The sequence below is a fragment of the Drosophila takahashii genome, chromosome 3R (assembly GCF_030179915.1).
Source record: "Drosophila takahashii strain IR98-3 E-12201 chromosome 3R, DtakHiC1v2, whole genome shotgun sequence".
In the NCBI taxonomy this organism is placed as follows: Eukaryota; Metazoa; Arthropoda; class Insecta; order Diptera; family Drosophilidae; genus Drosophila; species Drosophila takahashii.
The window spans coordinates 17,781,521-17,795,894 of NC_091681.1; the positions used below are offsets into that span (position 1 = coordinate 17,781,521).

The 14,374-nt window shown below is 45.0% G+C and overlaps 6 protein-coding genes across 6 annotated transcripts; 4 read left to right on the plus strand and 2 right to left on the minus strand.

Annotated features, from left to right (window-relative positions):
- The first annotated feature begins 912 nt into the window (after positions 1 to 912).
- On the plus strand, positions 913 to 3,109 carry Nepl12 (Neprilysin-like 12). The gene is made up of 2 exons (XM_044394127.2): positions 913 to 1,995; positions 2,057 to 3,109. The coding sequence occupies exons 1-2, from the start codon at positions 913 to 915 to the stop codon at positions 3,050 to 3,052; spliced, it is 2,079 nt and encodes a 692-aa protein (XP_044250062.1). The 3' UTR covers positions 3,053 to 3,109.
- A 439-nt stretch (positions 3,110 to 3,548) lies between these two features.
- Positions 3,549 to 5,278, plus strand: p23. The gene is made up of 4 exons (XM_017149497.2): positions 3,549 to 3,708; positions 4,190 to 4,276; positions 4,339 to 4,595; positions 4,656 to 5,278. Exons 1-4 carry the CDS (start codon positions 3,692 to 3,694, stop codon positions 4,847 to 4,849), a joined length of 555 nt encoding a protein of 184 aa, XP_017004986.2. The 5' UTR covers positions 3,549 to 3,691; the 3' UTR covers positions 4,850 to 5,278.
- Positions 5,279 to 5,595: 317 nt separating this feature from the next.
- Positions 5,596 to 7,101, plus strand: nmdyn-D7 (nucleoside diphosphate kinase homolog 7). The gene is made up of 4 exons (XM_017149682.3): positions 5,596 to 5,801; positions 5,861 to 6,027; positions 6,081 to 6,248; positions 6,303 to 7,101. The coding sequence occupies exons 1-4, from the start codon at positions 5,673 to 5,675 to the stop codon at positions 7,000 to 7,002; spliced, it is 1,164 nt and encodes a 387-aa protein (XP_017005171.2). The 5' UTR covers positions 5,596 to 5,672; the 3' UTR covers positions 7,003 to 7,101.
- Positions 7,102 to 7,232: 131 nt separating this feature from the next.
- On the minus strand, positions 7,233 to 11,456 carry LOC108062840 (peptide transporter family 1). Its single transcript, XM_070217473.1, has 7 exons — positions 10,806 to 11,456; positions 10,502 to 10,735; positions 9,557 to 9,785; positions 9,031 to 9,305; positions 8,763 to 8,968; positions 7,916 to 8,221; positions 7,233 to 7,867 (listed from the first exon to the last, which is right to left on the minus strand). The coding sequence occupies exons 1-7, from the start codon at positions 10,837 to 10,839 to the stop codon at positions 7,475 to 7,477; spliced, it is 1,677 nt and encodes a 558-aa protein (XP_070073574.1). The 5' UTR covers positions 10,840 to 11,456; the 3' UTR covers positions 7,233 to 7,474.
- Positions 11,457 to 11,847: 391 nt separating this feature from the next.
- On the minus strand, positions 11,848 to 12,949 carry LOC108062717 (transmembrane emp24 domain-containing protein eca). Its single transcript, XM_017149498.3, has 2 exons — positions 12,718 to 12,949; positions 11,848 to 12,658 (listed from the first exon to the last, which is right to left on the minus strand). Exons 1-2 carry the CDS (start codon positions 12,848 to 12,850, stop codon positions 12,141 to 12,143), a joined length of 651 nt encoding a protein of 216 aa, XP_017004987.1. The 5' UTR covers positions 12,851 to 12,949; the 3' UTR covers positions 11,848 to 12,140.
- A 267-nt stretch (positions 12,950 to 13,216) lies between these two features.
- LOC108062757 (uncharacterized) lies at positions 13,217 to 14,340 on the plus strand. The gene is made up of 3 exons (XM_017149556.3): positions 13,217 to 13,443; positions 13,509 to 13,664; positions 13,722 to 14,340. The coding sequence occupies exons 1-3, from the start codon at positions 13,321 to 13,323 to the stop codon at positions 14,187 to 14,189; spliced, it is 747 nt and encodes a 248-aa protein (XP_017005045.2). The 5' UTR covers positions 13,217 to 13,320; the 3' UTR covers positions 14,190 to 14,340.
- The last annotated feature ends 34 nt before the right edge of the window (positions 14,341 to 14,374 follow it).

The following is a 14,374-nucleotide window of genomic DNA, read 5'->3' on the forward strand; positions in this document are numbered from 1 at the left end:
TGCGCCAAAAACTCTAGGCAAAATTCAAAATCACCAAAAAACCGGAGCTCCACCTAATCAAAAATCATTATAGATTTACTGCGATTTCGTATGTTTTCTCCGCGTTGCACAACTTTTCGCCTTGGTGAAACGGAATAAGCTGAAAACTTCATTGAACAAACAGGCAGAATACGCGCCAAGTTACCAAGGCAACAGACTCAAGTCCGTTGATCGTGTTTATTATTGTGAATCAACTATGCAGTTATTCAAATGTAAGCCGCCAAATTCGTTTTATTCTTTTGTTTTGAACATAAACTGATGGTTTAATTAATTAAATTTAATTCAGATAAGATAAACTTCGATTGTTTATCTTCTTTTGTACAGAAAACATGCCTCTAACTTTAAAAATCATGAATAATACTTTTAAAAGTGTGCTGATTTTCTGAAAATTTTTTATTCCTAAAAAAGAATATAAACTGAAATCACTGTCTTATCAATAATCCAAGGCAGAATACCTATTATTTGTACCGACAAACATTTAAATTGATAAGCGTTTTCTGATTCTGATTTTCTAATTAACTAAATTTAATTCAGATAAGATCAATTTCGATTGTTTAGCTTGTTTTGTACAGAAAAAAATCATTAAATCATCATTAATAAAAAATCATTAATAATATTTTAAAAGTGTGCTGATTTTCTGAAAATATTTTATTCCTAAAAAAGAATATAAACTGAAGTCACTGTCTTATCAATAATCCAAACCGACAAACATTTAAATTGATAAGCGTTTTGTAATCACTCGATCACTGCTCTCTTGCTTAGGTAAGCTTTCGAAATAAATTATAGCTAATTGCCAGTTTCTTGGGGATGCTCTCAGTCTCTAATTGTGTTTTAAATCGGACAGTCGGGGTATAATTCTAGTTTAGCTTCAAAATGTATTTTTCTTCGCTTACCTTACTATGGGTTGTCCTTATTTATACGATCCTCATGCATTGCGAGGCCAGGAGTGTGATGGATACACCTGATATTTCCGAAAGCAATGATAAGCCGACGGCTGACTACCTGCAAATCTATTCAGATCTAATGAAATCCTACATGAATCTAAGTGTGGCGCCCTGTGACAACTTTTATGAGTACGCCTGCGGAAATTATGGAAAGGTGAAGCCAGATCGGTATTCCTGGCACCGGCGGAGCACCTTCGCCGATGTGGTCTACACACTGAGTGACATTGCGGAGCAACTGGTGGGCAGGATGGATCTGGCGGAGGCTCTCAATGTGTCCAGCGAACTGATGGTGGCCCAGCGATTCCACAACGCCTGTCTGGGAGCAGAGCTCTATCCGTCCAATGCAGCCGATCCTGCTTATTTGGATCTTATTCGGTCGATCGGAGGCTTTCCCGCCGTCGATGGAGCCGCCTGGAGTGCCTCCAACTTCAGTTGGTTTAATATGAGTTCCCACCTAACCAACTATGGAGCAAATGGACTAATCCGCGAAGCTCTCTTGGCAGCTTATCCCTTTGAGCCCTACACCAAACTGCCCGAACTGGGATTCGATCATATCGTTAACGAGGTCAATTTCGCTAGTAATTCTTCCCGAGCTTATAAACTTAATGAGGAGCGGATGCGTGGATACCTGAAGGCTTTTAATCTTCCGGATGATAAAATTGATGAAGTGATTGCCGGGGTGTTTGCCTTTTGGCGCGAAGCGCTCGAAGTCCCTCAGCAGTGCGAAGTTTTCTATCCTTTTCCGATTGAGATTGAGTTTCCCCAGTGGAGACACTACTATGATATCTCATGGAACGGACTCCATGTCTCCAGCAAAAAGTTTTGCGACTTTTACTACATCGAGCTGGACAAGGTGTGTCAAAGACATCCTGAGGCAGTGGCCAACTACCTGGCCATGCAGTTGCTCTACAAGTTGGATCCTAAACTGAAGGCGCCCAAGTACCAAAGGGATTATTGTGCCGTCACGCTAGTGACCTCCATGTCCTTTCTCTTCAACAAACTCTATATGGCGGTGGGTTTTCTTATCCTCATTAAATTTTTTTTAAAATATTTTATATATTTTAACCTTACAGAATAACTTTAGCGAAGAAAAAAGGCTGGAAGTGTCGGAAATTATCCAAGAACTGAGAAAGAGCCTTCGAAGGTCGCTCGAAGAAGCCGAGTGGCTGGATAAGGAAACTCGCGAGGAAGCTCTGCTCAAGGAGTCGGGAATTCAGACTCGCATCGGTTCCTTCAAGGATAACTCTCGATCCGATCGTCTGATACGGAAAATCGGCAGCCTGAAAGTCGTCAATGAAAGCTACGCTTTGACCAACATTAATTTGCAGCGCCTCATTGTCGAAATCGAACGCTTCAGCAGCCGGCATTTTGAGGAACTGGCTAACGATACCAAACCCCAGACGATGCTGCTGGGAATGCAAGTTTCGGCGGTCTATTGGATGTTGGATAACTCCATTAACGTAATGGCTGGGCTTTTGGAACCGCCCATCTATCACCGATCCTGGCCACTTCCCCTGAAGTTCGGCACCTTGGGCTTCACTGTGGGCCACGAACTGACTCATGGATTCGACACAACCAGCTCCTATTATGACGGCAGTGGCAACCTTCGCTCCTGGTGGTCGGAGAAATCTCGACAGGATTTCGAGGAACGCGCCGAGTGCTATATGGATCACTACGGTGGTTACGTGATACCGGAGATTAACCGCCGTCTCAATGGAAAGACGACAATGGACGAGAACATCGCCGATAATGGCGGATTGCGGCGGGCTTTGGCGGCCTACCGCAGCCACAAGAAGCAGCTGCTGGAGGATCCGGATCAGGCGAGGATCAGCGAACAGATGCCAGGTCTAGAGCTCACCCCTGATCAGCTTTTCTTCCTTGGCTTCGCCCAGGTATTCTGCTCCGAATACGAGGAGGAGCACTACTGGAAGGACCTGACCAATGAACACACCATCGACAAGTACCGGATCCTGGGTGTCGTATCCAACAGCGAGGACTTTTTCCAGGCCTACAATTGCTCCGTGGGAAGTGGAATGCGACCTAAGGCCGAAACTTGCCGGATTTGGTAATGAAATTAATGCTTATTATAAATTTTGGGAAACATGTAAACAATTTGTATATTTAATCAAAACTTAAATACGTATAACAATAAAACTAATAATAACCGGTCAAAAATGCATCCGTTATATAAATTTTCTTTCAATATTAAGCTTGAAAAGATTTGAATACCGTTTTTTAAAACAATTAAAATAAAATTAATGTTTATTATAAAATTTGGGAAAATGTAACCAATTTGTATATTTAATCAAAACCTAAATACGTATATTAATAAAACCACTGTGTAACCCTAATAATAACCGGTCGAAAATGCATCAGTTATAAAGAATTTTTCAATTTTAAGTTTGAAAATATATGAATACCGTTTTTTGAAACAAGTAAAATGTAAAATACTTTACATGTAACGGTTATCTTCAGAGGTTTGTGTGCCCACTAAAACCGTAGTCAAGTTTTCCACCCCGGCGGATTGAACAGCCATTTTTAGGAACATTTCCAAACCATCCTCGGTCACTCTGTTTCTCATGACAATTTTGTGCATGACAATTTTGTTCAACTGAAATTGCCTTTTTTTGTAACGAAAACAGGCTGTCAGTCAGAAGTGTTCCGGCTCCGTTAATTGTAAACCAGCAAATCGTAGCAGCAGCAACAAAATGTCGGCAGCAGCAGGGTGAGTCTTCGGCCGGGGATCCCCGGCTAATTCGGTTTATCCGGCCCATCTTTTTGTGGCTTCTTTGTGCGTCGCGTGCTTTGTTGCGGCGGCGGCGACGGCGGCGTCCATTTTCGGGACTCCTGGCCATAAAACGCCTCTTTTCGCGGCGGCTGCACCGTATCCTCCAGGGCATCCAACGAACGGGGCGTTGTGGCTGCGGTGGGCGTGTCCCGTGCGCATCTGCATTGCGATATTTGCGGGGCTAATCGGAGGGCCCAGCTTTTGAGGTTATGTTTAAGTTGGTCGCTAGTGCCGTGGATTTTCGGCATGGACTTTCGCCTGGGCGCAGCGCCTATGCAAATGGACATTCGATGGAATTTGCATAGTTCAAGCACCCGCTTCCAGAAAATACGACGCGAGTTGCCATGGCACCCCCCCCACCCCCTTCTGACAACCGAAACCTCTTATTTATGTTTACCGAACTCTTCTTTTATTCCAGCTTGATTCCGCCTCCAGTTTCATGGGCCCAGCGCAACGACCTGGTCTACGTCATCATTGATGTGGAGTGCAAGGACATCGAACACAAGTAGGTGTATATATATGTAATCCCAGCAGATCTCCTAATCCCCCATCTGCATCCCAAAACAGAGTTACGGACAAGACCTTCACCTTCAAGGGCGTCAACGTGCTGGATGCGTCGAAGAAGTACGAGGTCACACTGAACTTCCTACACGAGGTGGATCCCGAGAAGGTGACCAGCAAGAACATCGGCCGCTGCCTGGAATTCACAATACCCAAGAAGACGGCCGGTCCCTACTGGGCCTCGCTGACCTCGGACAAGACCAAGTTGCATTTCCTCAAGGCCAACTTTGCCAAGTGGCGCGATGAGTCCGATGACGAGGAGGGTAAGTTGTGCAGCTCGATCTCCTCCTGACATCCCACTAATCCACTTATCCATCTACCAGGTGACCAAAAAGACAACGGCATGTTTGGCAATTTCCTGAACAGCCCTGGTGGCGACTGGAACAACAAGTTCGACGACTTCAACGTCGACGATGAGGAGGAGGATTCGGACGACAACATCCCCAGTCTGTCCCAGAACGACGAGGACGATGAGGAGGGCGGCGAGGGGGACAAGGAGAAGAAGCCAGCTGCCTAGACGGCCGCTCGGATGGTGTCTAGCATTTTGGCGTAGTCGTAGCGTTAGCCGTGGCGCTTATACCATAAGTCAACACACGATCACAACACTCACTCCTCACACACCCAAGGAAACAAAAAGAAAAGAAAAGAACACTCAATCACTCATAAGAACATCCACAAAACGCATGCGTACATAACACACTATTCCAATCAAAGAAAACCACATTTAATTTAGCTGAATATTATGCGTATTCAGAGGAGAGATGTTAACAAGAAGCAACACAAGGAACAAGATGATTTGGCGCCGACAAGGGAAACCATAAGTTTTACGCTAGAATTTAACAACCAGAGGAAAGCTACAACCAATTTATTGCAAAATCAGTTTGCAGTTTATTATTTTTGTTTCCTGTAAATAAAGGAAATTACAATAAAAAAATGGAAAACTTAAGCAAGGGTTTTGAAATTGTAAGTTTGTATGGGAGAGGGAGAAAGTTCTGGAATCAGTTAAAATTTATTAATCTTCTCTGTTTAAAAGGTATTTATAAATTATTTAAATGAAATGAACTAAAATATATATATCAAATTTAATAGTTATTGCATGGAACTCCTACTACTAAAAAAAAGAAGTAAAGTTTAAAGTTGGTTGTTAATTTATAATTTAAATCTCGCGCTCTTTAATCGGTTTTTCATTGTGTTGGCAACGCTGTTACTGTGACAACGCGGGAAAGAAGAAGCACACTTAAAAATGCAAAGCAAACAAACAGTTTTCACTCGAATTAAAGGATTTGCTGTCAAGCGTTTGAAAGGAAAACTCACTGAGAACTCCTAAAGTAAACCCAGAAATGAAACCCGCTGGGATTCCGCCGAGCGAGCGGCGACTGGCCTTCGTGGCCGAGTGGTACCACGCGGAGGCCGGGATCATCCGCACTTTCCTGATCACTTACTATGTTTCCGACAAGGCGGTGGAAGTGGTGAGATCTGGGTGCTCCTCCTTGCTAGCAGGCTTATCTTATGTATTCCCACTCCCCAGTTTGACCAGCGGAATAAGCGCACCTTCCTGCGGCGCACCAAGATTCCGGAGTTGACACAACGCGACTTCTTCGTGGGCTCCAAGATCAATGTGTTTGGCCGGCAATTCGACATTGTGGACTATGCAGACGACACCACGCGCACTAATTTGGCCAGATACCGCAAGAAGTAGGGACTATCTGCTATACACCTCCTTGGTTACTAATCCCTATCCCTTCCAGGGGCTTCGTGCTGCTCAAGAACAATATGTGGACCAAGCACCTGGGCAAATTCCTCAAGACGCTGATCGACAACAAGATCAACATAAACCAGGGCATGATGGTGCAGTTCTCCCCCAAGATGGTCACCCAATTCCTGTCCGGCAAGGACAAAACAGATGTCTCCTCCTCGTGAGTAAAGTTAAAGTGTCTAAGAAGGTATATATTCTAACCACCCAATCCCAGAGTGCTGATGAACGAGCTGCTGGCGGGTCCGGCCATTAGCCTGGAGCTGATTGGCGACAATGTGGTGGAGACCATTAAGGCCTGCGCCCGCTACAAGAGCTCCGAGCTGGAGGCTCCCAATGTGAAGCTGTCACCGAGTTTGAAGGAGCTGTGCGAGAGCGAGGAGATCCGGTATGGCTTCTACTATTCCGACAACGACGACGATGTGGACATGGACCTCAAGTTCTTCTTTGAGGCGCGGCACAGCATCATCAAGGATTGTGTGTTTAAGAACACCACGCTGGCCATCATCAAGCCGCACAGCATCAAGGATGGTCTCCTGGGCGACATCATTGCCGAGATCCTGGCCAACGGCTTTCGTTTGACCGCCATGCGCATGATCCTGATGGCGCGCATCAATTGCGAGGAGTTCTACGAGGTCTACCGCGGCGTCCTGCCCGAGTATATCCCCATGGTGGCCCAGCTGGCCAGCGGAGTGTGCATGTGCATGGAGATAGCTTGCGCCGATCCCGAAATGAACGCGAATCTCGAATTCCGTAACTTCTGCGGACCCATGGATCCCGAGATCGCCAAGCTGCTGCGACCGCACACGCTGCGCGCCAAGTTCGGCAAGTCCAAGGTGCAGAACGCCGTCCACTGCACCGATCTGCCGGAAGACTCCAACCTGGAGCTGCAGTACATTTTCAAGATAATAGACTGACTGATTTAGTTGCTTAGCTTTTATTTATTTTTCAGTTAAATGCGTGTTTTTGCCTGTCTGTGCGTTTATCAATAAATTACAAGTGCAATGGAAATTAGAGCCCTGTGTGAATCATTCAATTTTTGTTTTATCATAGTATGCCATGAAATTTTTGAGTTATTTAATTAAATTATATGTGAAATAAATTGAATGTTTTTCTAATTCATTTCGAATTTTTATGAATTTTTTGAATTTGCCAAATTGTTTTTTGTGCTTTCTTTTGAGAACAAAAAGTAAAAAATTTTTATCAAATCAATGTTAACTGCATAGTAAATAAAATTCAGGCAGATTTAATCACAAAATTATGGCCCTTGCTTCTTCAAAAGAAATTGTCGTTTAATAATTCTATTAAACTCAAAATTCAAATTTAAAATAATTCATTGAATCCATTCATGCAGGGCTCTAATGGAAATACTAGAGAATAGAACCTATTCTAGATGCTGCCGCTGCGGCTAGTGCTCGGCACATCCCGCTCCTCGGGATCGCTGTCCATTCCCCTCACATACAGCCCACCTTTGCGTTCCTGCAGCGTGTAATCGAAGGCCAGCAGGGCGTAGAGGATAATGCAGACCAGCATGACCACCGCGTAGAAGAAGTATTCGGCCATCTGGGAGCTCAGCAAACCCAGTTCGGTGACCACAACCACGATGAGATTTCCGAAGGCATTGTTGAGGAACCAGGAAGCCGTGACCACCGACTTCATGGAGGTCGGCGCTTGGGTGAATGCGAACTGGAGACCCGGAATGGAGAGCAGCAGTTCACCCATCATGAGTAGAAGGAACTGCGGCATCTGCCAGGCAATATTCACTGTTTGGAGCGGGGAATTCTTCAAGACGGGTTAAGCAATCATCAAAGGAAGTATTTAATTACTCACATTTATGCGATCCTGCACAGCTCCCGCAGAGAAGAAGGCGCCTGCAGAGAATATACCACCCACAGTCACACTATGGAGCGGCTGCAGCTCCCAGTTGAAGTAGCGACGCAGGAGAGGCACGGTTAAATACTGCCACAAAGGAATCAGCATGAACAGGAAGATGGGGCCCACGGCTTTGGCCTGATCCGGCTGGATGGTCACGCCCAATACTGTTGTATTCATCTGGGTGGCCTGGAAGGTCCAGCTGGAGTCCTGTTGCGCCAGCAGGGCAAAGTAGAAGGGCAGCGGTATGAAAAGCTTGGATATCTATAACCAAAGAATGGGTTTCGTTACTTGAAGTAGACATTTAAAACAAGAGAGAACGCTATAGTCGGGTTGGTGTCCCGACTATCTAATACCCGTCACTCACTAAAATTTCTTTGATTGCGCATAACTTTTTAATGAATGGTCCGATTTGAAAAATGTCTTCTAAATTTCGATAGGTATAAATATACACAACAAAATTGCATTTATACTTCTCGGAAATCTTTAAAGGTGTGGGCGCCAGAAACATTTTTAAATCGTTAGTGGGCGATTGTGGGCTTTAGAGGGGGCGTGGCGCTCGGCTGAAATAAACTTGCGCTGCGTAGGAAGCCCAAGAATACGTGTTGGAAATCTCAACCTTATTGCTTTTGTAGTTTCCGAGATCTCAGCGTTCATACGGACAGACAGACGGACATGGCTATATCGACTCGGCTAGTGACCCTGATCAAGAATATACTTTATAGGGTCGGAAACGCTTCCTTCTACCTGTTACATACTTTTGCACGAATACAATATACCCTTGGCTATAATAATAATATCTCACCCTTAAAACCCTGGAGACATCGCTTACGAATTCCTCGTCGTAGGCACCAACTGCATTGTGTAGCCAGTAGCTGGAGCGCTTCGGGGACTTGCGACGTCGCCACTTCTCCACCAGAGCGGTTTTAATGCAGCCGCAGAACTTGAAGAGAATATTGTCGTCGGAAAGCTTCTCGGACTTGTAGAAGCACTTCCCAACCAGAAAGATAACTAGTGTCACAAATAGATATAAATAAGATAAAAGTAGTTAATGAAAACTGATAAATACTTACTCCAGGCCATCATGAAGGCACTGCCCAGTGTTCCGAATACTGCAGGATAGCATTCCGCCTTGTCGAAGCACTGCGTGTTGGCCCTCACCAGCGGAGGAAGGATTTTGCTCAGGAAGATGCCAGAGTAATAGACGAAATAGTAGAAGGAGAAGTACTCGGCCAGGTGGACGCTCTGCTCCGGCAGCTTGAACTGCAGAGCTCCTAGCGAAGTGATGCAGGCCCTTATAGATCCATTACCCACAGCAATAAATAAGAGGGCGATGGAAACCAGCAGACTAAAAAAATAAACTGTGATTAGCTAAAGAAATAGTTTAAGTCCTGGCCATGTGCACCCAAAAAAAATCGATATGAAACGTAGATCGATTTTACATTATTTAAGATCAATTTAAATTTGATATGAGGCCAGGTAATTTTGACCTGGTCGAAAAGGGTATTTCATGTAAAAACGATCTGGGTTTTGCATGACCTGAAATTTACATGGCCATATCAATTTTACGGTGACATTTTTTTTTTTGTGTGTACTAACACCATTGGAAGACCCATGGCGGGCAGGGCTGACAGTACGAGCAGTAACCATCCGAAGGCGTAAATGATACTGAAGCCCGATATCGTGCGCACATTTCCCATATAGCTGTCCGCCAGGATGGCTCCAATGATCGGGCAGAACTGGCCGAAGAAGTTAAAGATGTGCAGCACCACCGTGGAGAAGCTTTCGGTGAAGTTGAGATCGTCGCGAAGATAGAGGGCGAGAACGGCTGGAAACAAATTCAATAATACATAATCGGTTGTAAAGCTGCAATCTCGATTTATTGACCATGAAATCAAGGTCGTCGCCTTGAGACTTCGACAATGCTTGGGAATTATTTAAGATCATCTCTGTATAGAAAAAATTTCCTTTAATCCGCGGAAATGTCACAATACCAGGAGTAAATAAAAAACAAAAGAGCAACCTTTCGAAAATTCAGGGTGCTGATATACGTAAAAAATAACGATTATTACTAGACATCGCATTTTAGGTTAAATCGTTTTTTTTTTAATACGATTTAAAGCCACATTTGATTGGTTACAAATTTTATTTATTAAGCTATAATTAGATTAAATAAAGGTGCTTGTAAAAAATTTGTAACCAATCAAATGTGGATTTAAATTATATTAAAAAAAAAGATTTCACCTAAAATGCGATGCCTAATAATTACAAAACCATTCGTTATTTACAAGATTACCTTTTAAAGGAATACAAATTATATTATGAACATCCCAATCTTTCGACAGATCCAACGTGCTTCTCTTGCACCTTATCTGTGCCCCTAATAGAATGCATCATAGGTCTTTTGGCTGTCAATAAGACCTCCTTGTATTTGTGTTTTTGTGCCGCTGATAAGCTTGGGTTTCGGAATTTTTTGACCAGACAAAGCCCAATATTTGTACCCATCCCGATGCTCCCTTTCTGGTTCAAAACCATTCAACTTACTGCGTATTCCATTAGCTGCAAAGGCCTCAAAGAACTTGGTGGCCAAGACGAAGAAGACGGCCCGTGGATACCTGTACTCCATGCGAATGGGCGGCGGAGCAAAGCCATAGTTGGGCAGGGAACTGCGATGCGCCCGCTTCAACTGGGCCCGTTCTGCTCTCCAGCCGCCCCACTCCACATCCCGTCCCTCCGGCTCGTAGCCCACCTGTCTGAGCTCCGCCAGAGCAGGCAGGGCTGTATGCAATAAAAGGGAAACCCAGGGGGATTACCTGAAGCTCTTTTCTTATCTTATCTGCAGACTCACTTTCTTCACTGCCGATTTCCGTAGCGCGAAACATTTTCCACAGCCCTCACGGCTAATCCGACGTGAACGAACTGAACCGGAGAGGTAGGGAGCAGAGACCTGGACCAGTTGTTGACTCGAAAGCGCTTCGGACCAGATTGGGTTACAGAGCTGCGGCTTTTGTGGGTCGTCGTCGTCGGTGGTTGCGTTTGCTGTGCCACAGCCACAACGGGCTCTATTGTTCGAGCAACGGATTTGTGCCGCGACTGACGACCGCTGCTCTGGGCGGTCCAAGAGCTACTAAAAGAGTACTCTCCGCCAGAACAAACAGTGAGATAAAGGGCAGTCGGTGCAGCAGTCACGATGCAGCAGGTTATCTGCTAGAAACCGCTGATAAGACCGCCGAGCGTGGCTCGAAGTCACGGGACCGGGCTCAGATGACTGGTTGTCTGACCCATCCAAGATAGGATGTGGGGGTGCACATTAGGGCGGTCCACATTTGTATGGGAATTTTTAAGGTCCTACTCTCCAGGTATTCAAGGTATACCAAAAGAACATTTTTGAAAAAATCGTGTTTTAGGGTCTGCGAATTGGCTTCAAAGTTTATCACCCATATCTACAATTTAGTTAACTTTTTTCCAGGGACCGTAAATAACAGTTATTTGTGATTTTTATTTTAAAAGGCCTACTGAGATTTGTACAAGTTTAAATTAACAATTTAACTGGTTTTTATGCACTTTATAGACATGAACAAATAACATTTAATTTGCTTTCCAGATTTGTTGACATGCATATACTTTGTGGACAAGAGTAAAAAGAACGTTATTTTTGACATTTAAAGCAAAATATCACAGTGGTCTTTTTAAAATAAAAATCTCAAATAACTGTTATTTACGGTCCCTGCTTTTTTCCCTTCTTTTTTTTTACCAATTATTCCAACGAAATTCATAATTTGACAAGACAAGAAATGGGAGAACGATTTTTTTCGACCAAATTCGAACTGTTATACATGTCGTATGAGTAATTTTAAAGCAAACTTTGAAGACGTTTTGCAAGGTCTAAGTCTCACATACATTTTTTGCTTACTTTAATATACCGTGTTAAGGGGTGAGAATAGAATTTCATTTTTTGGACCACCCTAGTGCACATACTCGGTCGCCGTCTCTTTTTGTACAATGGATTTTATTAAATTACGCACAAAATATTAAAACTAGAAGTGCTTGGGAGTCGAGAGGCCAGTTGGCTGGTTGGTTGATGACGATTCATCGATGAAATTCGCAATTCCTGCCGCAATGACGGGGGGAAAACACACGGAACAACGCTGATGATGATGCCCCCAGAGCTCCTCGGAGCACCTTACACCAGCTTCTTGGCCTCGAAGAAGCTCTTGAGATGGCGCATCTGCCAGAAGCCCATGCAGACCAAGACGACGGTCTGGGCGAGCGACCACCAGAGCACGCGGGAGTTGGTGCTCTCGCTGGTGTGACGGAAACGCTCCTCGCGGTAGCGCTGGTAGTTCTGCTCCTTGGTGATCTGCTCCACCTGGTCGAGCAGCTGGCGGATGCGCAGCTGCAGCTCGGTCAGCTTCTCCTTTTGCGCCACATTGGCGTAGTCGATGGCGTGCTCGCCCACCTGGATGTCCAAATGGACGCGCAGCTGGGCGCCGCTGAACCAGGCGGTGCTGTTCGAGTACATGCAGATGACGTGCTCGCCGGGAGTGTGCGAGGTGAAGGAGATGCGTCCCTGGGAGCTGTAAACGCGGGACAAAACGATCTTGTCGTCGCTGTCGCGGACCTCCACATGCATTCCAATGCCGGGGGATGAGGGCATGAAGCCATTGGAGCGCGGATCATACAGCTCCACCTTGTAGTTCACTGCAGGGATAAGCAATCTGTTTAGAAAACCACCAAGTTGGCACTAGGCGCTGGCTCACCAATCACAGTCGTCTCGTCCGGAACCTCCTCGATGAAGCACTTGCGCTCCGTCTCCGATATGTGGAAGTACAAGCCGCAGGCGCTGTGCAGGGCGCACAGCAGCAGGGCCAGGCTGATGAATTGGTCGCGCATTTTCGGCTATTCGCAGTGACTTTTCCTAGTAATTGTTTAACAAAGTTAAGCTCGCCGACACGTCATGAGAAAAAGTGCCAGATCGAAGTCAAAGTGTTTGGCAAGGGAGATGGCAGCGTGAGAGTTCTAGGTCACGATAGTTCACGAATACAAATCATAAAAAGGCAGCTATATATTAAAATACAAAAACAACAACTAGTTTATTTAACAGATATACAGAAAATAACACAAATATTAAATTACTAATAATAATAAAATAATTAGGTGTAAACAACCACTTACGATAGCTCCACTCACGCTTTCACCCGTAACTTTCCGTATGCGATATTTTGTTAGTCCGGCAACGCCGCAGCAACAGCTGTGCCGCCCCAAGAATTAGTGGTATTTTGCATTGCTTTGTACACACTGATTGGGCAGTGTTTTTATTTTTATTTTGTTTGAACAAGCCAATATAGCTTAATAATACTTTAATGCAGCCATTTATTGTCATACGCAACTACACGAAAGATGACGAGCTCAAGTGCCAGGAGCTGGTGCGCGACTACATCATGTCGTTCTCGAACAAGTCCTTTTTCGTCTATTGCTTTCGAGAGGTGAGGCTGCGTGACTTATCTGCCTGCGATCAGTGGATTTAACTGGGCTTTCACCTGCTTTTCAGATCACGCTGCAGTTCATAGTCATCACCTGGGCCATATTCTTCATATTCCTGGGAGTGCCCCTGCTCTTCTGCGCCCTCACTGTGCCTGCCTGCATTTTCTGCCTATTCACCGGCACATACTTTTCGTTTTACTCCAAGGCAGTGGAGCTGATGAGGGTGAGTCCTAAATGAATATAGAGCTATATAGAACTATCTGACCCACTTAATATTCAGACCAAGCCCTCGCAATCCCTGGTGGCCGAGTGCTATGAACCCTTCATCTTCCGCTGCTCCCCCAAGGAGGCCAGCTATCAGATCTTCATCGAGAACTGTCCCTATGAGGAGGTATATAGGAGGAAATTCCGTCGCAGGATTGTGGCCGCCATTAGTGTGAAGAACCACCATGCCGTCTACAATGCGGCCTGGATCTATCGCTTTGCCATCGATCCCAACTATCCCTACCAGACGATCATGGAGCCCATGGTAAAGCTGGTGGTCAAGAACTGCATTGCCGGCGGCTACGCCTCGCTGGAGTGCACCATGTCCGAGTGGCAGGAAAGTGAGCGTGACTTCTACGACGACTTTGGCTTCGTCACGCGGCAGATTTACCACAAAAAGATCATCGGCAGCAGTCTGGCGGTGATGAAGACCCAACTGACCTACGGTTTGCGTACCGAAGAGGCTCTGCACAAGCAAAACTAATGCAATATCATTGGTGCAATATAGATAATCTCCAAGTTCTGTGAAATCTAGTTCAATATTTACGTATTTATTCTGTGAACTTTACATTCCAGTCACATATTGCGTCCCGAACTCAAAACACACCGAATTAAGCCCTAGATGGTTCTTTCTTGGCGATTCGACAAAGTTAAGATAATAACATTCCA